Source organism: Erythrolamprus reginae, chromosome 8, assembly GCF_031021105.1.
Source record: "Erythrolamprus reginae isolate rEryReg1 chromosome 8, rEryReg1.hap1, whole genome shotgun sequence".
Lineage (NCBI taxonomy): Eukaryota > Metazoa > Chordata > Lepidosauria > Squamata > Dipsadidae > Erythrolamprus > Erythrolamprus reginae.
In genome coordinates this window covers 45,512,071-45,538,823 of record NC_091957.1, presented here as the reverse complement: position 1 = coordinate 45,538,823, position 26,753 = coordinate 45,512,071, and the positions used below count along the sequence as shown (strand labels likewise).

General features: G+C 45.5%; 2 protein-coding genes across 5 annotated transcripts in view; one reads left to right on the top strand and one right to left on the bottom strand.

The window, feature by feature from the left end:
• UTP14A (UTP14A small subunit processome component) overlaps nucleotides 1-4,179 on the bottom strand; it is a 24,428-nt gene extending 20,249 nt beyond the window's left edge. Inside the window, exons 1-3 of the mRNA XM_070759834.1 lie at nucleotides 3,335-4,179; nucleotides 455-528; nucleotides 286-350 (exon numbers count right to left, since the gene is read on the bottom strand). Of these exons, the coding sequence (XP_070615935.1) occupies nucleotides 286-350; nucleotides 455-528; nucleotides 3,335-3,406 (211 nt within the window). The 5' untranslated portion in view covers nucleotides 3,407-4,179. The remainder of the gene's footprint in view (nucleotides 1-285; nucleotides 351-454; nucleotides 529-3,334) is intronic.
• Nucleotides 4,034-26,753, top strand: ZDHHC9 (zinc finger DHHC-type palmitoyltransferase 9). 4 transcript variants are annotated; one of them, XM_070759840.1, is made up of 10 exons: nucleotides 4,034-4,605; nucleotides 6,870-7,135; nucleotides 16,372-16,532; nucleotides 16,670-16,828; nucleotides 17,711-17,848; nucleotides 18,004-18,052; nucleotides 18,386-18,488; nucleotides 19,535-19,638; nucleotides 23,101-23,263; nucleotides 25,720-26,753. In XM_070759840.1, exons 2-10 carry the CDS (start codon nucleotides 6,969-6,971, stop codon nucleotides 25,837-25,839), a joined length of 1,164 nt encoding a protein of 387 aa, XP_070615941.1. In that variant the 5' UTR covers nucleotides 4,034-4,605; nucleotides 6,870-6,968; the 3' UTR covers nucleotides 25,840-26,753. The 4 variants fall into 4 exon arrangements, with proteins under 4 accessions (XP_070615941.1, XP_070615943.1, XP_070615944.1 ...); XM_070759842.1 differs by having other exon boundaries at nucleotides 4,153-4,877; XM_070759843.1 differs by having other exon boundaries at nucleotides 4,524-4,644.

Sequence of the window (26,753 nt, the reverse complement as noted above, 5' to 3'; positions counted from 1 at the left end):
ACCTTTTCTATCCCATGCATGATTTTATACACTTCGATCAAGTCACCCCTTAAACGCCGTCTTTCAAGGTTGAAGGGACCAAGGCGTTGCAACCTGGTTTCATAAGGGAGATGCTCCATTCCCTTGATCAATTTTGGGGCTCAATTGTGGTTGTAAGTTGAGGACTACCTATAGACTATTGTACAGTAAAAAAATTACTGTGTGTTTCCTGGAACATGATGGTATGTAATCAAAAGGTGTTGTATGGACTTAACAGCGAGAAGCCAAAAAACCGCAATATCTCACCTCCACCACCCACATCAAATTCTGAAATCTGTGCGCTGGCCTCGGTACGTTCAACCTTCCGCCGTCTGCAGGAATGACAGTAACCAACATGTTAGTGGGAAAGGATTGCATGGCAACCTTTGAGGTTGGCTTGTTCTCAGTCTCCCTCACCAAGGACTTTCTCTCTTACCGCTTCCCACCAACCAAGGCGGTGAGGGCATCTACCAGTTGCCGGTGCTTCTTGGTTGCCCCTTCCTCGTCCACCTGGGGAACGAAAGATTCCCAAATGAGCAAGAACTCATCAGATTAACATTTTATTGCATTATAAAATATTGTAAAATACAAAAACAAAAAGTGAATGGAAAAGCAGAGAATGGAAGAGAGAGAAGTGAGGAAAGATGAGAAAAAAGAAACACTGACTTTGTTGCAGTAAAATAAAAGCATTAACATCAAATCACAACTTTTTGCTGTTTCATAATAATCTGAACAAGCCATTTCTGTAAAGATCTATCAATTTACTTGGTAAAACCCAAAGCCAGAGTTTCATTCTTCTCCACTTCAAGCACTAAGTTTAGAAGCAGTCTCCACGTGGAAACAAAAGTACTTATGTTCTTTTCATTAATCAAAATAGTCAATTTTGCCATTTCAGCCAACTTCTGCAACCATTCTTCCATGGTGTATCAAAGTGTCCTTCCATTCTTGTGCATACAATAGCCTTGCTGCAGTCGATATATGTAATAAGCGAGAACTCGTAAATCCAGATGGAAGAAACCTAATTTGTGGAAAATTATCCCTGAATTTACATTCCTTGACAACACCAGACTTTTAGCTATACAATTTGGGATGAGCGCCCTTTGAATGGTGTGCAAGTAGGAAAGGATTTCCAGAGGAAGAAATTGCGGATTATGGGAACCATTTGCACTGCTCAGGTGACCATGCTGCACGAATCCCAGCGACCAGTTAGGTCCCACAGAGTGGTCCTTCTCCGGGTCCCGTCAACTAAACAATGTCGTTTGGCGGGGCCCAGGGGAAGAGCCTTCTCTGTGGCGGCCCTGGCCCTCTGGAACCAACTCCCCCCAGAGATTAGAATTGCCCCCACCCTCCTCGCCTTTCGTAAGCTCCTTAAAACCCACCTCTGCTGTCAGGCATGGGGGAACTGAGATACTCTTTTCCCCCTAGGCCTTTACAATTTATGCATGGTATGTTTGCTTGTAGGTATGATTGGTTTTAAAATAAGGGTTTTTTAGCTGCTATAGTATTGGATTTACATGCTGTTTTTATTATTGTTGTTAGCCGCCCCAGTCTACGGAGAGGGGCGGCATACAAATCCAATCAATCAATCAATCAATCAATCAATCAATCAATCAATCAATCAATCAATCAATCTGCAAGTGCTTCAAGGACCCTCTAAAACAATGTTTCCCAACCTTTTTTTGGCCATGCCCCACCTAAACATCTCTAAAATCCTGAGGTCTCCCCCCATGACATATAATTCTTATTATTCAAAAAGTGAACTACTCATGTGGAGTAAGCCTAAAAGGCCATTAACTAGGTTTAAATAAGGTTCCCATTTGCCCCCATTAAAAATAAAATTTCCCCCCTGTGGGGAGTGGGAACTAGGGCTCTAAAAGGATGCAGATGACCAGTGACTGCAAGGAATATCAACCCTTCCATTCCCCATCATACTTGTCAGAGCTAAAGATGCTTATTGGATGAGAAGGGAAACGTCTTCAAAAGAAAAATAAAAGACAAGAAAGTCCAGTTGCCTTCTGGAAAAAAAAAAAGCACCTTTGGGACACGTTTGGCAGGGCCCAGGGGAAGAGCCTTCTCTGTGGCGGCCCCGGCCCTTTGGAACCAACTCCCCCCCGGAGATTAGAATTGCCCCCACCTTCCTCGCCTTTCGTAAGCTCCTTAAAACCCACCTCTGCTGTCAGGCATGGGGGAACTGAGATACTCTTTTCCCCCTAGGCCTTTATGCATGGTATGTTTGTTTGTATGTAGGATTGGTTTTAAAATAAGGGTTTTTTAGTTGTTTTAGTATTGGATTTACATGCTGTTTTTTATTATTGTTGTTAGCCGCCCCAGTCTACGGAGAGGGGCGGCATACAAATCCAATAACTAAGTAAAATAAATAAATAAATAAATCTGGATGACCGAGAATCTCTACAGCCTTTCCCAATTAACTCAAGCGCACTAATTGTATTTCACATGCATTTCAGCATTAGAGTTTCAATAGAGCCAGTGTATTTCAATAGAACAAATGTATTTCAGCAATACACTTCAGCAACAGAGTGATCAACGCCCAGAATTCACTACCTGACTATTTCTCCCCCCAACCCCAAAATCTTCAATCTTAGATTGTCTACAGTCGACCTCTCTCCTTTTCTTTTCTTTTAAATTTTATTTTTTATTATTAAAACAGAACAGGACACCAACATACATATAATAAAATGACAGACACACAACAAATATAGGACCTACTACCGCTTCACTCTTATCAGAAGTTTCTGGAGAAAAACATTTACAAATCATGTCCTACAAAGAAACATATACTTATATTTCCTACTATTTACAAATTTATAGCTATTTACTTCTTTATAATATGTTTAGTTATTTAAATATTCCTTAACCGTCTGTTCAACCAATCATGGCCCTTGATCGCAAACTTTATAATATTCAGTTTCCTCTTGTCCCTTCAACCTTTCTCCTTTTCTAAGAGGTCTGCTAGGGGTGTGCATAAGCACACCATTGTGCCTAGCGTCCCTGTCCTACTGTCTTTTTTTTAATCATTACTTTCTGTTATGTTTATATAAGCTACTATCCTATACTTGATTGACAAAAATAAATAAATAAAAATAAAAGCTACAGGGGCAGCGTCTTTCTCAATGCACTTAAGTGCATTCAATGCAGAAAAAGGCAGCAAACTGCCAAATACATCCTTTGCTACTTATACGATCCCGCGCAGAAAATGATTTACATAAAACCAAACTTTCCAGAATCGGAAGAGTGTCGGAGAATCGACTACCGAACCCGCAAGGGATCCCGAGGGATCCTTTCTTGGAGAGCTCACCTCTTCCGCCTCGTCCTCCTCGCTCGGGATCAGCTCCCTCTCGGAGGGATCTTCCTCTCCGACAGCTTCCATGGTGGGGACAAAGCCACCGAAAATCCCCCCACTCCCAGCCGAACAGGGGAACCACCTTCCCTTTCCGAACAGGCTACGGAACACGTGTTAAGAGCCCTCTCAGCCGTAAAGCGCACCCGGCAGTTCCGCCTTTGAAGCCAGACTTTTGCAGCAGTTCCGCCCTTTCCCCCCTTTGGAATTACAGTACAGGGGCCGCTCTTACTCTCTGCGGCTACGCCCCACGGTTGTTTACGTATGCTAATTATTTAAATCGTATGCAAATCGGCGATTCCCAGGCGTTGGGAAAGGACTCTGATAAACACCCTGTCGCACCAGCCCGGGGGTAAGGCAAAGTTGGCTCTTCTATGACATGTGGACTTCAGCTCCCAGAATTCCTGAGCTAGCATGATTGGCTCAGAAATTCTGGGAGTTGAAGTCCACAGGTCATAGAAGAGCCAACCCCTGCACCAGCCTTGTCCCGATTGCAGGGCGAGGTCCATGGTAAGTTAATAACCAGGTGGGCGGGGCTACCGCAAGCCGCGCCCCCTTTGGAATCTGTGCTACCGTGGGGGGCGCGGCCAACCCGATCCAATGAAGCGTAGGAATTCAACGTCGGCCCCGCCCACCCGTTTCGATTAGTTGACGCAAGGGGGGAAAAAATCGTTCCAGCTCTTTGCTCGCTAGCCCCGCCCACTAGACGGCTCGCCCCGCCGCTCTTCTGAAATGACAGGCCACCCGACCAATAAAAAGGCTGCCTTCGGGACCAAGGCAGGTTCGTGGGTCCAGGCAACATCAGGCGCTGCCTGAGGGGACGAAGTCCACCTTTTTTTTATTATTATGTTTTTAACCATCCTGCTCCCGGTTTCTAGAACGAGCCTCCTCCTAGATCCTCCGAGTCGGGCGGTGGCTCTTTCTTCCTTCGGTGCCCACCCCCCCTCCGACCGAGCGGCACGGCAGCCAGCCGAAGAAAAACAACCTCGCCCTCTTTTCCTCTCCCCGCTCCGCCCGGTGCTTTTTACTTCAGCGTGAGTGACAGGCGGATGGACCCATCGCAGCGCCCGTCTGAGGCAGGAGGCGGCGCGGAGGCGCGGCTGAGCCAATAAGCAGCGACTCCCTCTCACCCCTCCCCGCTCCCCTCAGAACCGCGCCGCGACAGAAAGCAAAAGAAGGCCTCGGCCGGAGCCGGCCTCGGTCTCGGCCCCGGCAACGCCGAGCGGCAGGTGAGAGCCGCGGCGGTCGGGGTAGGAAGCCGAGACGAGGTGACGCTCCCCTGTCCTGCCTTGCAAAGGGTGGGTGAGTGGGCCGTGCGGTGCAGAGACCCTTCGCGGACCCCCTCGCTAGCTCGGCCGCCCGGGGGTGTGGCTGCCCGGCCGCACGTGGGGCGAGGCGCCCGACAGGCCTCCCTTTGCCAGACAACTCCCGCCCCCGTCCCCGGGGGACGTGGGACCGCTGTTTCCACCGTGCACGTGGGAATGCAAAGACGCGTGTCGAGGTTGGGTTGTCACCGGGTTGCGGGGGGGGGCGCTTGAGATTGTCGGGATCGTGGCGGCGCGCAGTGAGTGGATGGGCTTGGCTGGATTGTGGGGCGAGGAGGGGAGGGAAACGGGCCCTGCCTTTGTCTGTCGGGGACGCTTGTGGCAACGTGGGCGGGAGGCCGGGCGGGACTCGCGTGGCTGCTGTGGGGTGGGTGGGGGGCATCCTGCATAAAGAGGCAGCCTTGGAGGGGAGGGAGACGTCGGTCCTCAATGGGGGAGAACGAAGCGGGAGGAAAAAAAGAGGCTGAACGCGGGGCCCTCGTGTTTCTGCCACGCCTGGCATTGCTTTTGCGGGGAGGAGGGGAGAAGAAGCCAGCGTGGATGGACGCGCGTGGCTTCAAGACCCTTCCTTCCTTCCCCAAAGCAAGCGAACAAAAGAACCCCTCCTCGCTCTTCCTGATGTTGGAAAATAAAGATAGATATAGAGCAGAGAGATCCTTGAATCCTGCCTTTGGGGAAATTTCAGAAACTGTTCTTCAGCTCTGAAGAAGCTATGCTGGTTTTCCACCAAGCAGCTCAGGATGATCCGTGATTCTTCCCATTCCTTTTATTCTTGTGAAATCATAGAAGGTGGATTAGACAAAAAACTGTATGTGTGTTTGTACTCACTCTCTCACTCCACTGGTTAAGATGAAAAAGTAAAATTAAAGAATACATACATAGGTATTATTTATTCATTCATTTGACTTCTATGCTGCTCAATCCTAATGGGACCCAGGGCTGCTTACAGCAATATAAAAATACAATAAAAAGAAGTATATGTGTGTGTGTATAATATATGCCTGTGTGTGTATACACGTACACACATATATATTTGTGTGTGCATGTCTGTATACACACACACACACACACAAATCGAGTCTGTATTTATTTTTCTTTTTTCATTTTAACCGGTAGAGTTTTTCTCCCACCATGTTCTTTATCATGGGTTAATAAAACTCCTTTCCTTGAAGGGTTGCTGAGAGGAGCCTTAAAAAAAAGGTGGCTCTCTTGTGCTTGTTTTTGAGCAGAGCCCAGTTATTTTGAGCTTCGGTTCTGAATTTGAGTGGGTCTGTTGACGGCTTCTTCCTCAAGCCCATCCCCGCCTTTATTTGTTCAGGATCCTGGTTGGGGAGCCGGAAAGGTGTAGGCTGTGGAGATTTTGCAAAACCAAAGCTGGGGAAAAAAAGAAGGGTTTGGGTTTTTTGTAAGTGCTTTATTCTCATTGTCTGTGTGGCTTAAAGCAAGTAGGCGAAAAGGCGGGGCAGAAAGAAGAGACAGAGGAGGGGAGTTGATTACTAACCATTATGGAGCTGGATTCAGTAGGGAAGCAGGTGGGTTCCGTCATTGGGTAACTTTGGAGTGAAGTACTAAGGGCAGCATGTGAATGTCTGGGCTTAGTCCAAAGGCTTTGTGCTAACCTGGAATGCTCTGTGTGATGCAGGGTGTTAACTTTGTGATGAGTGCCCGGAAATCCATGCAGCATTTTGTGGTTACAATTGGAATGTGAGTGATGAAACATTATTTTGACTAGATTAGGCTTTACTCCCTGTAGCACAGACTGACATATCAGGAAGAGAACAAACCTCACATAAAACTGCTACTGTGCTGCTCACGTGCTCTGTTCATCCTCTGAATCAGAAAAAAGGTTTGTCAGGAATGCATTGAGATCTAAGTGAGTTTCAATTGTTTCAAACTAGTCCCATTTGCAAGGAGGACGTGATGATTGATTACCCAATACTGGATCAAGCAGGTTTCTTGCATACCAAAAATCACGGCACCTATTCTTTCCTTCTTTGTCAGACACTTGTCTTGCTTAATGATATTGTATGGTGACTAAAGCTTAAGTGTAGGATGTGGGTGTGCCAGAAAGGATTTGCTTCCAGTAATAACAGCTTGGACCAATTTCTTAATCTTAAGTGCCTCCTGAGGAATTGTGTTGACCTTCCCTTATTGCTTTTCCTTTCCAGGGGCTGAGGCTCGATTGCTGAGGATGGTGTGTGCTTCCAAGTGGCCGGAGTGGAGACAGGCCATTATTGAGTTACCCCACCTTCGGTGAAGGTGCAGCCATGTCTGTGTTGATAGCAAGAAAGAAAGTGACGCGGAAATGGGAGAAGCTGCCAGGAAGGAATACGTTCTGTTGCGACGGGCGCATTATGATGGCCCGTCAGAAAGGCATCTTCTATTTGACACTCTTCCTCATCGTGGGGACCTGTGCTCTCTTCTTTGCTTTTGAGTAAGTTCATCATGATTGGCCTACTTGGTTGCATGTTTTATTCACAAGACTGGAATTCATTAACATCCCACATTCTTATAGATCTAAGTCAGTGTTTCCCAACCTTGGCAACTTGAAGACATTTGGACTTCAACTCCCAGAATTCCCCAGCCAGCGAATGCTGGCTGGGGAATTCTGGGAGTTGAAGTCCAGATACCTTCAAGTTGCTAAGGTTGGGAAACACTGATCTAAGTGATGCTTGAGCAAGGTCCCTAATATTGTCTGGGATGCTGCGCATGCTCTTCACAACACGTTTTCCTTGTTACCTTCTTGGAGGAGGCTTTGTGGTATCCGAAGGACAACATCTAAATTCAATCACATTTCCCCCCCCATAGAGCAGAGGTCTTCCAACTTGTCAACTTTAAGACTTGTGGACTTCAAGAATTCTCCAGCCAGCTATAGGGAAAAGGTCCTGATATGTCACATGATGTATCACTTGATGTATCACGTGACGTATCATGTTTGACACCCCTGCTCTAGCATGCTATAGCGCATTTGGCTTCTTGTGAAGGTGGATATGCTTTTTTTTTTAGTCTTGATCGCTTTGGGTAAAAGCGACAAAGTTGTCTCTCTTTTTTTTCTTCCCACACCAGCACATTCTTCAAAAAGAAGTTGGCCCGAGCAGAATATACTAACAATCTCTATTATTCATTCATTTATTTATTAAAAGAAAGGTTTTGCTAAATGATGTCAAGAATTTCCTCTGTTTTGAAAGGTGCTTTCATTCTTGTGGTTTCTTATTTGAAAGAGAGAAATGAAGTAATTTAATACAGTAATTAATCCCTTGTAAAAAGTGAAGAAAATTCATGGATCCTTTCCTAGTATAGAACACTGTGCCAGGTTTCAAAGATTATTTAATAGTGGAGATTGGATGCATTTGCCTTGCTAGAGAGATGTGATTTCTATTGTGGATTGGGGAGGATTTGTTACTGACCAGAATGCCCCCTTTCCCAAAATATGGTTCACTTTGGGGGAGAATATTCTGATAGGAATAGCTAACAGTATGAACTTAGGGAAATGGCATAATAAAAAGATGTCTTCTACCAATGATGTTTGTAGCATAATTTGTGGGAACCTTTTTGGAATGGCTTAGTTGTGAGGCCATTATGCTAATGTGAATATCTGAAATTTATGCACTTCCCTCACTTCTTAGATTCATAACTTGGTCAGTTGGTCAGACTCATTTCTGAAAAAAGATATGGTTTAATGCATATTATGCACTAAACTAAATGCACTAAAATAGGCATGTTTTTTTGCAGGCTAAGGGGAATTCTAGTTCTGTTATACTGGTAAACTGCTGTCTTCATTGGCTCGTGATTACTTCTTTGGAACTAAATATGTTATGAATGATGTGGAAATCAGAGAAAACTGCTTGTATGACACCATCCCCCGCATCTTCGCTCTTTGGAGCTACAGTGCCTAAAAACTACCTTTTCTCATATTTTCCGTCAAAGCATATCTGAAATCCACAGCTGCAGTTGTGGTTAGTAGAAACAGGTCTTTTCGATAGTATCTTCTCCCACAGACTCCGTTTTGGTGCAGTTGTTTAAGAGTTCTACCAAAAGAATTTTGTTTTTAAGTCTACGTGCTTTTAAAGGATGATTTACTTCTAGTATTTATTCTGGCCATGTCTATTTTCACCTGTTGCTTTGGACCAATCATATTTGATTTGTTCATTTTAGACACTGATGTAGATACAGACTTTGCTGCCGGATCTCTTGGCATTCTGTATTAAGACAGCTTGTTGAACATGAAGAGGACTTATGGAAGCATGGCATCTTTATGGTCCTCTGGGTGCTTTGTGTGTATATCCAAGGCCAATCTTATATATCTCGATTCTGGCATTGTCTGCCTTCATCTCCTCTAGTGACACTACATCACTCTTACCAATCTTGGCTACCTCCATTTATAATGAGCTCCTTAAGGGTTTATGACCATTGCGTTCATGAAGATAATAGAGTGATGGATCAGCCTTGCCACACAAACAATTATATGTTGACACCCTTGTCTTTCAACTTACTTTGATGAGCATTCAAGCATTTGTCGGCGAGAGGGGTGGGGGAGACTGGTTTGAGTCTGCTTCACATCCTTGAAAATTAAATGGCATTTGGCCCCTTACTTTAATTTTTCTCAATAACTTAGAATTTAGAATAGAATAGAGCTGGAAGTCAAGGTTATGGTTTTCTTGGTTGCGATGTATAGCTGTGAAAGTTGGACCATAAGAAAGGCTGAGCGCCAAAGAATTGAAGCCTTTGAACTATGGTGCTGGAGAAGTCTCCTGCGAGTCTCTCGGACTGCAAGGCAATCAAACTGGTCAGTCCTAGAGGAGATCAACCCTGACTACTCTTTAGAAGGCCAGATCCTGAAGGTGAAACTCAAATACCTTGGCCACCTAATGAGAAGGAAGGACTCACTGGAGAAGAGCCTAATACTAGGAAAGATTGGGGGCAGCAGAGAATGGGGTGGCTGGATGGGTTCACTGAAGCAGTTGGCGTGAGCTTAAATGGACTCTGGGGGATGGTAAAGGACAGAAAGACCTGGAGGAACATTGTCCATGGTCATGACTTCATGAACAACAACAGAGCTGGAAGGGACCTTGGAGGTCTTCTAGTCCAACCCCCTGCTTAAGCAGGAGGACCTATAGCATCTGAGACAAGGACTTTCCACTCTCTTCTTAAACATCTCCAGCAATTTCTGAAGGCAAGCTATTCTGCTGGTTAGTTATCCTCACTGTTATGAAGTTTTTCCTCAATTTCAGGTTGCTTTTCTCTTTGGTTAGTTTCCAGGCATTATTTCCTGTTCTGTCCTCTAGTGCTTTGGAGAATAAACTAAACAATGTCGCTTGGCGGGACCCAGGGGAAGAGCCTTCTCTGTGGCGGCCCCGGTCCTCTGGAACCAACTCCCTCCAGAGATCAGAATTGCCCCCACCCTCCTCGCCATTCGTAAGCTCCTTAAAACCCACCTCTGCCGTCAGGTATGGGGGAACTGAGATTTTCTTTCCCCCTGGGCCTCTACAGTTTATGCATGGTATGTCAGTATGTATGTCTGGTTTTTATAATAAGGGTTTTTAGTTGTTTTATTATTGGATTGCTACATATTGTTTTTATCACTGTTGTTAGCCGCCCCGAGTCCACGGAGAGGCGCGGCATACAAATCCAATAAATAAATAATAAATAAATTTGACCCTCTCTTCTTTGTGACAGCCTCTCAAATACTGTAATATCATGTTACCCCTAATTCTTCTTTTCTTTAGACTAGCCAGATCCAAAACCTGCAGTAGTTCTTCATATGATTTAGTCTCCAGTCCTTTGATCACCTTAGCTGCTCTTCTCTGAACTTCTTGGAAAATCTCAACATCATTTAAAGTAATATGGTGACCAAAATTGGTTACAGTATTCCAGGTGTGGTCTTTGCTCAGAGTTTCTTCCTTGTTTAACCCTGAGATGGAATGACTTTGTCGCAAAAGATCTGGGGGTCCTTTTGAAGACTCCTGCTTGGATCAAAGCTGGGAATTACAGCCAGGAAGGTCATATTCAGGAACGGATGATGCATGAGTTGTGGCCTCCTTTGGATCAGGAGATTAGTAACTCACGGCCTTGTCATCTTGCGCTTGAATTATTGCAATTTACTCTTTATGGAACTGTCCTTGAAGGCAATTTGGAAACCTTTTAATTGTATGCTTACTAACTTGTCAACACCAATTTTGTGGGAGGTGCATGCGTTATCAGAAGACTCTTGGGTACAGCTCTCAGGGTGCTTGATGATCACTTACCAAAGCCCCATATAGCTCAGTTTGCTGCTATTTTGGGTAGCATCTGATCCAAAGTAGAGTATGCCTACCCAGTTCCCAAGATAAGATGTTAAGGGCAAGGGAGGATCACGAGGGCAAATTAATGTTATGGGGGGAGGACGGAGGACGGAGGGAACCAGGCTTTCTCATTGTAGCTCCTTCACTTTGAAATTCGTACTGAAGAATGGAGGATATGCTGTTCTTGTTTCCATTTTGAAAAGCAGCCAAAACTGCTTTCTATGGGCCTTTTGGGTTGGGAAGCAACACTCAACTTATGGAAGAAGTGTGCTGTAGCTTAAGTGCTATTTGATGAGTTGAAATTTATTGATTTTACTATTTGCCTTTTATGATAAGTTGATATGCTTTTATCTTTTGAGTTGTCAAAGAGCCCTAGGAGGAGAAGGGATATCTTAATAAAACAAATACTGTTGTATTAATTAAACAAAGTTAACTGGAAAGCAGAGAGAATTCTGCCTTGTAGAAGATTTCAGAAACCGTTCGTCCGCTCTGAATAAGCTATGCTGATTTTTCTCCAAGGAGCTCAAGATGACACATGATTCTGTGTTAGCAAATACTTCAGAAGAAAAGGATTTAGGGGTAGTGATTTCTGACAGCCTCAAAATGGGTGAACAGTGCAGTCAGGCGGTAGGGAAAGCAAGTAGGATGCTTGGCTGCATAGCTAGAGGTATAACAAGCAGGAAGAGGGAGATTGTGATCCCGCTGTATAGAGCGCTGGTGAGACCCCATTTGGAATACTGTGTTCAGTTCTGGAGACCTCACCTACAAAAAGATATTGACAAAATTGAACGGGTCCAAAGACGGGCTACAAGAATGGTCTTAAGCATAAAACGTATCAGGAAAGACTTAATGAACTCAATCTGTATAGTCTGGAGGACAGAAGGAAAAGGGGGGACATGATCGAAACATTTAAATATATTAAAGGGTTAAATAAGGTCCAGGGGGGAAGTGTTTTTAATAGGAAAGTGAACACAAGAACAAGGGGACACAATATGAAGTCAGTTGGGGGAAAGATCAAAAGCAACATGAGAAAATATTATTTTACTGAAAGAGTAGTAGATCCTTGGAACAAACTTCCAGCAGACGTGGTAGATAAATCCACAGTAACTGAATTTAAACATGCCTGGGATAAACATAGATCCATCCTAAGATAAAATACAGAAAATAGTATAAGGGCAGACCAGATGGACCATGAGGTCTTTTTCTGCTGTCAGACTTCTATGTTTCTATGTTTCTATTCTTGTCATTCCTTTTATTCTTGCAAAATCATAGAAAGTGGACTAGACAAAAGGAGCTGTTCCTGCCTAGCAACCTTCAGATGACCAGATTTGAGAAGTGTGGCATTATGCATAAAGCCTGAGTCTGTCTACTACTTTTCTGATATTAGTCCCTAAACCATACTGGTATTTTCGTGGAGTTATATCTTTAGAAACTGTTCTCCTACCACATGTAAAGCATGCAAATAACAAAACTGTCATAGTATTGGCTAGTAAGCTGTTCACAGGTTATAGAATGTGACAAAAAAGTGAGTGTGTAGAAGTGTTCCATAAGTTATATTTATGGAATATAAATATTTAATTATCGTTCACTGAGAAATCTAGGATAAATATTACCCCGTCTGCACTTTGGCACGAATCAGCAATAATACAAAGGGGAAAGTATAGTAATCAGAGGTCTAGTCCAGCACTTTATATGTAGCTGCTTGATTGATGATGCAAAATAATAGAAATAAATAGATGTACCCGATATGTGAAAGGTTATGTTTTAAAATTAGGAAGACGTGCCTTAAGCATTAAAAGACAACAGAGAAGATGCCTGTACTGTATGTCAACTTTTAGAAAGGTTGACTCAATCACATCAATTTATATGAAAATGAAAGTTGAAAAACTTCATATTATTAGATCAATGTGAAACTTCAACCTCTTCTCTCATCATCAGGTTTGCAAGAAGGAATTAGTCAGATAAAGGCCATGATGTTCTAACCACCTGTGATGCTTGGGTTGTGTTTCTAAATAAAGAGAACTTTGAATTTTTAAATAGTTTTGCTTGTTTTTGTTAACGTTTCAATAAGATCCTGGCATTCTCCTCTTCAAGCGGAAATGAGAACGGGGTGAGAAAGGACATGGTGAAGGGTATGATGGAGGACTATTGTATAAGTTCAGAGTGAAAGTACATAGCAACTTAATGTTGATTTTTGTTATGCCTGTTTAGCCTGTGAGGCAAGGTTCATTGGCTGATGGTGTCACTTCTAAACAAAACACTCACTTTGCTTCTGATTCACATGGAACTTTGAAAGAAAAAAAGAATTCCACATTTGAACCTTGCAAACTCTAGGAGGATTGTTTTAAGAAATCATGAGATTCATTTAGGCCAGGGGTAGGCAAAGTTGGCTCTTCTATGACATGTGGACTTCAACTCCCAGAATTCCTGAGCTAGCATGATTGCCTCAGGAATTCTGGGAGTTGAAGTCCACAAGTCACAGAAGAGCCAACTTTGCCTACCCCTGATTTAGGCAATTATTTGAGCTGTGGGATCTTTTAATCTAGCAATATTTTTGACTTTTGGAGCTGGTTCAGTTTTTTTAAAAAAATGTTAAATCAAAGTGATTGTGTTGTGAATAGGTTTATCTAAGTCATGTGAACTGATTTCCATGAATGTTTAAATGCTGTTTACATTCCAATATACCCGTACTTCCTGCCTGCCCTTTTAGATCAGATTAAAAATGTTGGCATGAAACACTATTCTTGGCGGTGTGCTTTTTCTCCAAGGGGCAGGGCTGCCAGTTTGATATAAAAATGTATATGTTCCTTGCAGTGCAGGCATTTGTTATTGTGTCATATATGTCTTTAGGACAGAATACCCCAAATAGGAGAAATAGAGTCTTCGGAAAGGGGCGGCATACAAATCTAATAAATTATAATTATTATTATTATTATTATTATTATTATTATTATTATTATTATTATTAGAAGGATGATCTATTTGGGATCCCTCTAAACTGGGCTATTGTGCAGTTAAAATATATAAAACTAGACAAGCTGTTGCTCATTGTCATTGTTTCAGTGAATATACATTTGAGATACACATGGTTGAAAATCTTTTGCCCCGTCATGCATTGTTTCACCCAGTTAAAGGTTAGAGCCATGAAGGTTTTAGTAGTACATAAACTAACCCACAAGCCAGCAATTCTGGCTCTCATTTTTCTTCTCCGCTCTCAATATTTAAAGTGCCGGACATTTTAACTCATTATGTATGTCTGATTGTTTTGGCTGAAATATGAGATCAACTCCCTAGATGAGCACAATTTCTGTTAAAGCTTTTCCTCAATCATCTTTTTTTTTTAAAGTTATTTGCAAAAGAGGCACATGATTGAAACCAACTCCTAAAAACAAGTGCCAATCTAAGAGTGTCAATAAATGACACAGGAGGAGCAAGCCAGAAACCAGTGCTGGTCCTTACAAATGTGATTTGGTTCTAAGCTTGCACTGGAAGCTGCTGAGATGTTTCCACAAGCTTTCAGCAAATGTGGGATTGACATCCCAAAGATGCTTTTTTCAGAAGGCAACTGAACTTTCTTATTTTTGCTTTTGAAGACGTTTCGCTTCTCATCCAAGAAGCTGCTTCCGCTCTGCTAGGATAGTTGAGGAAATGGAAGGATTGATATTCCTTGCAGACCGCTGGCCATTTGCATCCTTTTAGAGCAGCTGATTGCAATCTGTGATTCTGGAGCCACATGCAGCTCTTTGGGCCTTCTGCTGTGGCTCTTTGCCGGGTGATCCCGGCATTGACTGCCCCCCCCTTGTCCCCCCTCCCAATCACTCCTTGCCTAGCCTGAAAAGGTAAAGGTGATGGCAGGGGATGGAGAAGCGGGAAGAGACAGAGAGAGAATCAGAGAGTGGGGGAGGCAAAAAGAGACAGATATCAAAAGGGTTTTGTGGTTCCCGGCAGTGTTCCCTCTAATTTTTTTTGGGGGGGGGGGGGGCGGAAAAGTATAGTGTCTGAGCGGCAGTCCATTTGGGACTGGGCGGCACAGAAATAATAAACAAACAAACAAACAAACAAACAAACAAATAAAAAACCCACCCTGTTTTGCCTCAGAGAATTTCAAAATAAAATACTGTCCTGTGTGTCTATAACAGTGAGCTCATAATAGGGCAACTCTATCAATATCAAAATGCCACTTAAATAGTTGAGCTAGTTTCAAACTAGATTTTGATTTTCTTTCTCTCTTCCTTACTCCCATTCTTTTTCTTTCTCTTTTACTTCCTCTCTTTTTTCTATCTGTTTCTCTCTCTTCCTCTCTTCCTCTCTCTCTCTTTCCCTCTCTCTCCTTCCCTCTCGGCTTCTGGGCAGGTTTGGAAAACTCTGAGTTGATGATGATTTTTAAGTGAGCGATTGCTCACTGCTCAGCTTAGAGGGAACTATGGTTTCCGGTGCTTTTTAACAATGGTTCTGCCTCAATGATTGGCTGAGTAGGTATGGCTAAGGGCTCCTGTGACTGGTGGAAGTGAGTGATGTTGAGTCCACCCAGGTTTTGTGGCTCCCAGTGCTTTTTTTCATTTGAGAAACAGGTCCAAATGGCTCTTTGAGTGTTTAAGGTTGCAGACCCCTATTTCAGAGCATCATTGAAGCACTTGGAGGTTTAGCTGTGTCCTCAGAGTCACCTGATTGTTGCTCTTGGTTCCTGTAGTCTGCAGGTGTTTTTCCTCTGCCCCGAGTCTTCGGAGAGGGGCGGCATACAAATGTAATAAATTATTATTATTATTATTATTATTATTATTATTATTATTATTATTATTATTATTATTATATCCATCCCTACCCTCCCACACCATTTGAAGGGCACCCATCCCAAATTATATAGCTAAAGTCTGTAGAGATCTAGGTCATGATTGCCCCAAAGGTGCTTTTTCGGGCCGCGACTGTACTTTCTTGTTTTTTGTTTGAAGACATTTTGCTTCTCATCCAAGAAACTTCTTCAGCTCTGACAGGGTAATGGGGGATGGAAGGATTTATATTCCTTGCAGATAGCTGATAATCTGCATCCTTTTAGATGACAAGCAAAATATCTTCAAAAGGAAAAAACCAAAGTCCAGTTACCTCCTGAAAAAGCACCTCTAGGACAACCATGATCTGGACAGCTGAGAAACTCTACAGATTGTTGGATTGATGAGTATTGTTTTTAGAGAAGAAGTTCTTGAAATACAAACTGTTTCAACCAAGTCCCTTCTATGTCCTCTAGTGAAAGGGTAGAAATCCACAGTTTTTAAACTCTTGTCTGGAGCCCTTTTTGAACCTTGTTTCTTAAAAAACTCACAGTCTTAGGAGCCACAGGAACTGACCCATCTCTGCATGTTATTTCAGTGACCTGAATTCTTTCCTATTCCAGGTGCCGGTATCTTGCTATCCACCTCTCCCCAGCTATCCCCGTCTTTGCCGTCATTCTCTTTTTGTTTTCAATGGCAACCCTGTTGCGGACAAGCTTCAGTGACCCCGGGGTCATTCCACGGGCCCTACCTGATGAGGCAGCTTTCATTGAAATGGAAATAGGTACGTGGGGAGGCGATCAGTGAAACCAGCAAGCCAGAGGATGTAGACTACTTCTCTCCCCCCCCCCCCCCCCCCCCCCCATTTCGCTGGGTGAGATGGGCAACGGTCAGGCAGTGAACGGTATGCTTTCATTTCAGAGGCAACCAATGGAACGGTGCCTCCGGGTCAGCGGCCACCTCCGCGCATTAAGAACTTCCAGATCAATAACCAGATCGTGAAGCTGAAGTATTGTTACACCTGCAAGATCTTCCGGCCACCCCGGGCCTCACATTGCAGTATTTGCGACAACTGTGTAGGTAAGTGACAGAGGCTCCAATCCCTTCAGGGCTCTATTCAGGGCTGAGACAATGCACCTAGCTTACCTTCTCCAGATGGCTCATGAGCTGCTCTGCAATATTTCGACATTCCGAGGCAGTAAAGCGTTTCCTTTGCTACTGATTGAAGGGAAAACGAAATTGAAGACCTGGCAACTCCACCTTCCGGTTGCAGGATGTCTACAGCCAGTCTTCAAACCTCTCTTTAAGTGTAAATTCTAGACTTTCAGTGAAACGAAAGCAGGAGTTTGGGGGTTAGTAATTTTGATGCCACGCAAGCCACCACACACAAGTCTACATCTGCGACGATTGGCAACTTCCCTGTAATAAGAGGATGAGTCTATGGAAAGGGGCGGCATACAAATCTAATAAATAAACAAAGAAAGAAAGAAAGAAAGAAAGAAAGAAAGAAACAAAACAAATAAACAAATAAACAAGCATACCCGAAAGCAAGAGCATCAGAGCTTCTGTTTTGCTACTGTTTTCAGGTTCAGATAAGATAGATCTTGTCTCCACACTGCTCCTTGTTCCCTCTGAATTCCCCAAAGAGTCCAATGTGGGTTTCCTTCAAAATACACCTTAAAATATGGCAAGCCCCTTTCCTGTAAGTTGCTGGATATTTCACACTATCCTGCGAGGTGCGCTTCTTAAAACAAAGCGGGTTTTGAAGGCAGAAGTTGCCCACTTGTCAATCCTCCCACCTCAGAAACGAGGACATGAATCCATTCCATAGTTAGCCAGAAAGATTGCAAGCGTAGGCTTGGTATGAGAGCGAAACTTTACAACACGCCGGATGAAATTCCTGGGACGGCATTGAAGAACAAGACAGCAAGCTTATCTGGTGTTTTTTCCCCCTCCCCACAGAGCGTTTCGATCATCATTGTCCCTGGGTAGGAAACTGTGTGGGGAAGAGGAACTACCGTTATTTCTACCTCTTCATCCTTTCCTTGTCACTCCTCACCATCTACATCTTCTCTTTCAACATTGTCTACGTCGCCCTGAGTGAGTAGGGTTTGTAGTCATTGGACCAAAGCTTTGGACGGGCATCTTAGGAAGGAAGGAAAGGGGGGTGGGGGGCTGGGGGAAAAAAAACCCCCTTCGCTCTTGGTGTAGTTAATAATTGCAGATTAAATACATTGTCTTTTCCTTTCATGCAGAATCCCTGAAGATTGGCTTTTTGAGTACGTTGAAAGAAACTCCAGGGACATATCTTTTTCTGCTGATTGATTGGTCGTTGTTTTTAACTTGGCTGGACAGAAATAGGAGAGAAGTCATTCTGCCCTGTTCTCGTGTGTGTGTTTGTGTGTGTGTGCGTGTGTAAAAATGGGGTAGGATAGCATTGGGAGAAGTTAATGCTTCTGTAAAGCAGTGTTTCCCAACCTTGGCAACTTGAAGATATTTGGACTTCAACTCCCAGAATTCCCCAGCCAGCGAATGCTGGCTGGGGAATTCTGGGAGTTGAAGTCCAGATATCCTCAAATTGCCAAGGTTGGGAAACACTGCTGTAAGGGGTTTGTATTCCTTAACTGAGCTTCCCACGGCTCTGGAGGTATTGATCTGCTTTTTCACTCTTTGGTCTGTGGTGGGCCTAACCGGATTCCACACGTTCCTGGTAGCCTTGAACCAGACAACGAATGAAGATGTAAGTACTGGTTCGCCCCTGCGCTCGCAACCGTGTGCAGTGCTTCTGTGCATGCGCACATGTGGCCTGGGTGGGTGGGTGGAGCGGCCCACTGCTGCTACCGGTTCTAAGAAGTGGTCCGAACCGGGGCCAGCAACTCACTGCTGCTTCCAAAGGCACATCACTTCCTGTAAAGTCTCTCTCCCCTTTCTCTCCTTCCCCCCTCCCCTTTTTTCCTCTCTCTCCCCCCTCTTCCTTCTCTCCCATTTTTCCTCTCCCCTTCTCTCTCTCTCTTTCTCCCCCTTCTCCCCTTCTCTTTTTTCCTCTTTCCTTCTCTCTCTTCCTCTCTTTCCCCCCCTCTCCCCTTTTCTCCCTCTCCCCTTTTTCCCTCTCCCCCCTTCTCTCTCTTTCACAAACACACACACAGAGAGATTTGTAATCTATGTGAGAATGTTCTTTTTCGGAAACATTGGTTAGTGCTATTCTCATAAAAGGCTGGCCTTACTCCAGGACAGGCGTGACTAAGTTTCTTGAAAGACTATCCATTCTCCCTTGAACGGATTGGAGCCCCTGGATTTCCTTCCAAAGAACACACTAAGCTTTCTTCAAAACATGTCAATTTTTTTTAAAAAAAGAAATCTTCGCTTATCAGAGTGAAGACTAAATGCCTTTCCACCTTCTGTCCCTTTGCTGCAATTTGCAGTGTTTCTGCCCTCCCACCGTTCATTCCAGCAGGAAGAGAGCTTTCTCGAATCCTTAGGGCTTAGGCGGAAGAGAGTCTGCCTATCCAACTGGGCAGTTGTTTCTTTTCAGGAGCCTTTGACTGACGTATCAGACTCTGGGGGAGCAAAACTCTTCTGTGGATGTGGAAGGCATCTCTATTAGGGCAAAGTAATTAGAAAAACAGCAGGTGCCAAGAGTTCCAGGAGAGATCAGATGGAAGAAGCCAGAGTAACTTGAAAGATTCGTTTTCCATTCGGGATCTGGGTGTAACATCATCATCATCGTGTAGATCAATGCTAACATTGGTTCTGGATTTTTGGAGGCTGCTCTGCTTGTTCTTTCAGATTAAAGGCTCCTGGACAGGGAAGAACCGTGTGCAGAATCCCTACAGCCATGGTAACCTTGTGAAGAACTGCTGCGAAGTCCTGTGTGGTCCTTTGCCTCCCAGGTGAGGGCTCACTCTGTACCCCGATGTGGTCCCCTGCGTGTGAAACGGTGCTGCACTCGTGGTGCAGAGGGAATTGATGGAGGGGCCCTTCCTGCAGATCTGAGATGGAATTTAGTTGTTGAGGGAGTCCTGGGTGCTCTCTGTTCTTTCTTTCTTTTTTTAAAATATTTTCTTCAATTAGCTTTAATTCTAGGGTTTATTTCACAGGTACAAATTTCAGACACACACGTTTGAAAATTCAAAACAATGTTCTTTATAATGAAAATTCACTTAAACTAAGCCCTCTTTTGGTATAGCAAAGAGCACTCCTCTCCAAACAAACTGGTAATTTATACAAGTCCCTTATCAGTTCTGAGATACTTAGCTTGCAGCTGTGAGGTAATTCACAGTCCTTCTTCTTTCACAAAGTGAAACACACTTTGCTCTGGTTTAGTTTCAAAGCGGGGAAAAATCAGCACACAAAAGGTCAAAGTCAGCAAGGCAGTCATGAAACACAATGATCAGATAATCCTCCACAATGGCCAAACCCACAGGCTGCTATTTATAGAAGCCTCACTAACTACCACAGCCCCACCCAACCACAGGTGGCCTCATTTTCTTTGATAATTCTCAGTTGTTGCCTATGCATCGCTCTCCGCATGCGTGGCTGTATCATTAACTCTTGTTCTGAATCCAAGGAGGAGCTAGATAATGGATCTCCTTCTGAGCTGTCTGCCACACTCTCCTCCTCCCTGTCACTCATGTCTTCTTGGTCAGAGGAGCCTTCAGCAGATTCCACCGGGGGCAAAACAGGCCTGCAGCATGTGGATGTCTCCCCCACATCCACAGTCCTTGGGGCAGGAGCTGGGCCAGAGCTAACCACAACATTTAATTTATCAACAATGTAAGAAAGCAGCACTAGTAATAAAGAGGGAACATTAGATCTGAATTCTCCAGATGTTCCCCTGGTGAAGGAGGGTGGTGGGTTGCTGTTGGTTCAAATCGGTTCGCCTGTACTAGTAGTGGAAATTTGCATGCCCCCGAACCGGTCCTCCAGTTGCTGCTGCTGGCAAAGAACTCTCTGCACATGCGCAGAGGGTCATTGCCTTGATGTGACTTCCATCGCAATGCAAACCGGTAGGGAAGGTAAGTAGAACCCCATCCCTGAATGGATAGGGGCAGGACGAATAGCCGAAAGGATCAAGTTTGTTCCGTTTTCAAAGTGCATCCGCGGTTTTTCTTACGACTTGATTAGTCCTTGATTCTTCTGTGATGAATTGTTTCTTGAACTAAAACTTTAAAAAAAATAAATACAGTAATACCCCGGTTATTGCGTCCCCGACCATTGCGAACAGGTTAATTTGCGATTTTTCAACCCGGAAGTCAAAACACCATCTGCGCATGTGTGCCCTTTTTTTCTATGGGCACGCATGCGTAGATAGCGCCCGGCAGATCAGCTGCTGGGCGGCTTCCCTGGGTCTTCCCCCTCTTGCTGGCGGGAGGGCGAGCAGCGGGCATCAAGGAGTTTCCCCACCGCCCACGCAAACTCCTCGTTGCCGCCCGCCCTTCGCCCGCCCACGCCGTTCATTCTCGCCGCTTTCGAGCTGAGTCCTGAAGCGAATTCGCTCCAGGACTCAGCTGGAAAGCGGCGAGAGCGAGCGCGGACAAGCCGTTCGCTGGCGCTGGCTCTTGCCGCTTTCGAGCTGAGTCCTGAAGCGAATTCGCTCCAGGACTCAGCTCGAAAGCGGCGAGAGCCAGCGCGGACAAGCCGTTCGCTGGCGCTGGCTCTCGCCGCTTTCGAGCTGAGTCCTGAAGCGAATTCGCTCCAGGACTCAGCTCAAAAGCGGCGAGAGCCAGCACGGACAAGCCGTTCGCTGGCGCTGGCTCTCGCCGCTTTCGAGCTGAGTCCTGAAGCGAATTCGCTTCAGGACTCAGCTCGAAAGCGGCGAGAGCCAGCGCCAGCGAACGGCTTGTCCGCCGCCTGCCTGCCCGCTAGCGAGGAGCCGAAGATTGGGGGCGGCGTGGCTGTTTTAAAACGTCGCCGGCGGCATGGGGGGCTTGCCAGCACCCCCCGGACCTCCAACCCGGGTTTGGGGGGCTGCTAGGAAGCCCCCCATGCCGGCGGCGACGTTTTAAAACAGCCGCGCCGCCCCCAATCTTCGGCTCCTCGCTAGCGCTGCGGGAGTAAAAACACCATCTGCACATGCGCAGATGGTGTTTTTACTTCCGCAGCGCTACTTCACGAAAACCCGCTCGTTGCGGGGGGTCCTGGAACGGAACCCTCACAACGAGCGGGGGATCACTGTATTTATTGAGTTTTCTACATATAAAAACAATTTAAACAGGCAAAACATATAAAGAGAAAGAAAAATGAAAAGAAAAAGGATAGACAAATAAGCGCAAACAATTCATTTAAGTTTATTTTTTGAATTCAAGCTTTTTACTCCAGTGCTTCCACAAATCTGCACATTTTATTATTCATGTATGCTATGTACTGTGTCGTTGTGTTTTCTGAAACTGATTTATGCTGAATGGGTTTCATTGAATGGAAGGCTGGTGGAGCCTGGCAACACATTTCATTGATAAAGGAACTTGATGAAAGATTACTTTGTGACGTAATGGGACTCTAGTTTCCCTGGGTCCAAACTATTATTGGGCCTCGTCAAAGCAGACGAGCCACAGGCCAACATGCTCTCAACAAAGGAGTAGCTGTGGGCCTGAGTTATGATGTTTCATTACCCAAACTAGGTAACATTCATCAATGCAAGCAACCAGTAGATTAGCACCAATGATGCCACCTACCATATATTTCAGAGTGTAAGGCCCACCTTTTTCCTCCCTAAAAGAGGCTGAAAACTTGGTGCAACTTATACTCTGTAGCTTTTTCAAAGCTTTTATTTCCAGCCCTAATGAAGCTCTAACGATCTTCCCAGCCTTTTCATTGCTACTTGCTCCGAAGGTTTTTTCCAGCCCTAAATCTTTGCAGGCTTTTTTTCATTGCTTACTCGCTCCAAATAAGGTTTTTTTTAAAAGCCCTAACCAGGGGATAAAAAATTAAGTAAGTAAGTAAGTAAGTAAGTAAGTAAGTAAGTAAGTAAGTAAGTAAGTAAGTAAGTAAGTAAGTAAGTAAGTAAGTAAGTAAGTAAGTAAGTAAGTAAATAAATAAATAGGTAAATAGGTAAATAGGTAAATAGGTAAATAAGTAAGGATGCTATCCAGATGAATACCTGGTAGGTAGATTTTCCCCTCTATTTTCCTCCCCTAAAACTAAGGTGCGTCTCGTACTTCGAAAAATACAGTAGCTTGGGTCATGAAACGTGCAAGAAAACCACCAAGCTGGGAGAGCACCAAAGACCCCTCATTCCAACCCCTGAGCTACCAATATTCTCCTTTATTGATAATTTAGCTGTTCTCCCTGTCTAAACATCCCCCCCACCGTTCTCAAAAGTATTTTCTTCCGGATCCTCCACTTCTGATTTGCAGTGTGCTGGATAGACGGGGCATCTTGCTTCAAGAGGTTGCCATCTCAGGGAGCGGAGCTGCGCCTGAGCCCAGAACGCAAGACGAGAGGAGCGCCAAGGAATGCAGCGCCCAGGAAGCCGGTGGTGCCCCCGAGGGCGGCAATGCCTTCCCAGAGCAAAGCCTGGTAAGTGTGGAAAGCAGAGATGCGCTTAGGGTGAAAAGTGCCTCCTCCCAGGCTTGGCACCAGCACTCTTTCCTAGCAGCCCATAGGGAAGTTGCTGGGTAGGTGGATGTCCAGAAAGGGATTTCTCTAATGGGCAAGACACAAAGCCACATCTCTTAACATGCTCCTGTTTGGATAGGCAGCGGTCCCCAAACTACGGCCCAGGGGCCACATGCGGCCCGCTGAGGCCATTTATCTGGCCCGCGGGTCTTTTCCAAGGCCGCACTGGAAAAGCAGTGAGAACGTCCCCCTCAATCTTATCTCACCCGAGGTAAAGTAAGGCTTGCCGAAAGCCGAGCTGGGCACAAGACACACACATGCACGCACACACCCGCCTCCTCCTCCTCTTTGAGTTGCTAGCTCCCGTTTTCTGAATGGGGATTGAATGGGAGGAGTCTGGGGTTGGAGGGTGGAGGCTTGTCGGGTGAGTCCTCCACGGGGAGAGAAGAGGGAGGGTGAAAGAGGGAAAAGAGAGAGAGAGAAGTGGAGAAAAAGAAAGAAAAGGGAAAAAGAGCAAGGGAAAGAAGTGGAGAGGAAGGAAGGAGGGAGGGAAGGGAGGGAGGGAAGGAAGATAGGGGGAGAAAGAGAGAGAAAGGGAGGGAGGGAGCAAGAGAGAGAGTGAGAAAGACAGAGCAAGAGAGAAAGAGAGCAAGAGAGAGTGAGAAAGAAAGAGAGAGAGAGAGAAAGAGTGAGTGAGAGAGAAGGAAATAAGGTATGTGCAGTGTGCATAGGAATCTGTTCACAGGTTTTTTTATAGTCCGGCCCTCCAACAATCCAAGGGACAGTGAACTGGCCCCCTGTGTAAAAAGTTTGGGGACCACTGGGATAGGGAGTCTCTATTCAACAGTCGCTCATGCCCTTATCACCTCCAGATTCGACTACTGCAATCCTCTCTACATGGGGCTACATTTGAAGACTGTTCGGAAACTACAAATCGTCCAAAAGGCAGCCGTGCGACCAGTCATGGGCCTCCCTAGATATGCCCAGGGGTGGGCTGCTGCCCGGACGGGAGGGAGGGACACGCAGTGGGGTAGCGAAAATGGAGCTCCACCCCAGAGCACCCAATTTGAACTGAAAGATGTTGAAAGAAAATGCAGGGTGTCCCGCATAAGACACGCCCACAGTGTGGTAGTAAAAATTTTGGTAGCCCTTCACTGGACACGCCCATGTCACTCCAACACTCCGCGGACTGCATTGGTTGCCAATTGATTTCCAGACACAATTCAAAGTGTTGGTAATGACCTATAAAGTCCTACATGGCATCGGGCCAGATGACTTGCAGGACCACCTTCTGCCGTATGAATCCCAGTGACCGATTAGGTCCCATAGAATCTGCCTTCTCCAGGCCTGTCAACTAGAGACAATGTCATTGGGCGGGACCTAGGGGAAGAGCCTTCTCTGTGGGGGCGCCGGCCCTCTGGAATCAGCTCCCTCCTGGAGATTCGCACTGCCCCCACCTTTCTCGCCTTTCGCAAGAGTCTTAAGACTCATTTATGCCGCCAGGCTTGGGGCCATTAGATCTCAGCCCCCTGGCCGACTAATGTTTGGTTGTTTGTAAGGTTGTTTGTATGGTTGTTGTTTGAATGGGTATGACTGATTTTCAGTATAACCTGGGGATTTTAGATTGTCTTATTTGGTTTTTAACCAGTTATTTATTTATTTATTTATTTACTTACTTACTTACTTACTTACTTACTTATTCATTTATTTATTTATTTATTTATTTATTATTTAGATTTTTATGCCGCCCGTCTCCGCAGACTCGGGGCGGCTCACAGCAGGATACAACAATTCATGACAAATCTAAATATAATTTAAAGTATTTTAAAACCCCCATATTTCTAAACAAACATACACACAAACATACCATGCATAAATTGTACATGCCCGGGGGAGGTGATTCAGTTCCCCCATGCCTGACGACAAAGGTGGGTTTTAAGGAGCTTACGAAAGGCAGGGAGAGTAGGGGCAGTTCTAATCTCTGGGGGGAGTTGATTCCAGAGAGTCGGGGCCGCCACAGAGAAGGCTCTTCCCCTGGGGCCTGCCAACCGACATTGTTTAGTTGACGGGACCCGGAGAAGGTCCACTCTGTGGGACCTAATCGGTCGCTGGGATTCGTGCGGCAGAAGGCGGTCTCGGAGATATTCTGGTCCAATGCCATGAAGGGCTTTAAAGGTCATAACCAACACTTTGAATTGTGACCGGAAATTAGATTTAGATTTACAGTTAGATTTAGCTACTGTATACTGATGTTTTTATATGTTGTAAGCTGCCCCGAGTCTTCAGAGAGGTGTGGCATATAAATCCAATAAATGAATGAATGTCTGTAAGATTGACAGTTTTCCTTTCGAGGAGCCGTTTGCGGGACTCTTCTGTGAATTGTCCTCTTCCCTTCTTCCCCCCCCCCCCCTCTGTAGCTCCCGGGGCCAACAGACACGGCTCCCCAGGAAGCCACAAAGCCACCTGCCACCACTGCTACTGCAGAAGGAGAAGAATCCTCCGTTCAGAAGCTCGATCCTGCGCAGATGACACCTTAGCCTCCGAGCTGCACCCGAGAGTGCTTTCACTTGGCTGCCTCTGGTGACGCTGCAGCGTGAGCAAGGAACGGGAGCAGCTGGCTGGACAGCATGTTGTTCCTTCAGGCGGTTTGTTCGCCAGCGGTCGTGAACAGTGCCCACAAACTGATAAAAGTTGCCAACGCTCCCTTTCCTCACAGAAGCCGGGCACTCGCTGCTGCTACTGCTGGACGGACACTCCGTCCGTCGGCAGCCTCTCTCTAGCCCAATTAAAGGGAGTGCCACTCTGGCCCCCGGCCCTGGGACATGGAACGTGCTGGGAAGGAGAAGAAGACGACGGAACCTGGCGATTGTGATCTGTGCCATTCTTTCTCCTTGCGACTGCAGTATTGTGTGTTTTGACTGGTCGGGCTGGGTCCACGCCTGCCAAGTTCAGAAATCGTAGGCTTCCTTGAAACGTTCCTGACAAAAACGGTGCCAATTGGCAGCTCGAAGTCCCAAATAGTCCTAAATTGCAGCCCGCCAGAGGACCTCGGGGTCCTATTTGTCTCCCCCCACACCCCCACCCCCAACGTCTGTTCAGGTATTGGAATCTGTGGTGCAGTATCAACCTCTCCTTTCCTCCCTCCCTTTTTGATTAGAAGCGGTTCCGGTCGTTTCCCGTATCCTGGAAAGGGCAGAACCTTCCTTCTCACTAGCAGTTACCGAAGGGCTGCCGGGGAAATGGGGCTCGCTCACGAAGGGCAGCGTAAAATGCTCTGGAAGGAGAAGAGCCGGTGTTTGTGTGGGGTGGAAAGTTTGTGGCTGTACAGAGAGACGAGGTGGGCTCTCGGTCTGTGACTTGTGTACGGCCCATGAGGTCTGTGCTCTGAAGCTCTTTTGACCCAGTGCTGGAAGCTGCTTTGGGAAATACCCTGACTAAATTATGACTCGAA

What these genes read in the sequence shown, in the direction of transcription:
- ZDHHC9 (XM_070759840.1), top strand. Translation starts at nt 6,969, where the DNA reads ATGTCTGTGTTGATAGCAAGAAAGAAAGTGACGCGGAAATGGGAGAAG. An exon ending in TTGAAAGAAACTCCAGGGAC is followed by an intron (nt 18,053 to 18,385) that starts ATATCTTTTTCT and finishes TGAGCTTCCCAC; the next exon opens with GGCTCTGGAGGTATTGATCT. An exon ending in TGTGGTCCTTTGCCTCCCAG is followed by an intron (nt 19,639 to 23,100) that starts GTGAGGGCTCAC and finishes TCTGATTTGCAG; the next exon opens with TGTGCTGGATAGACGGGGCA.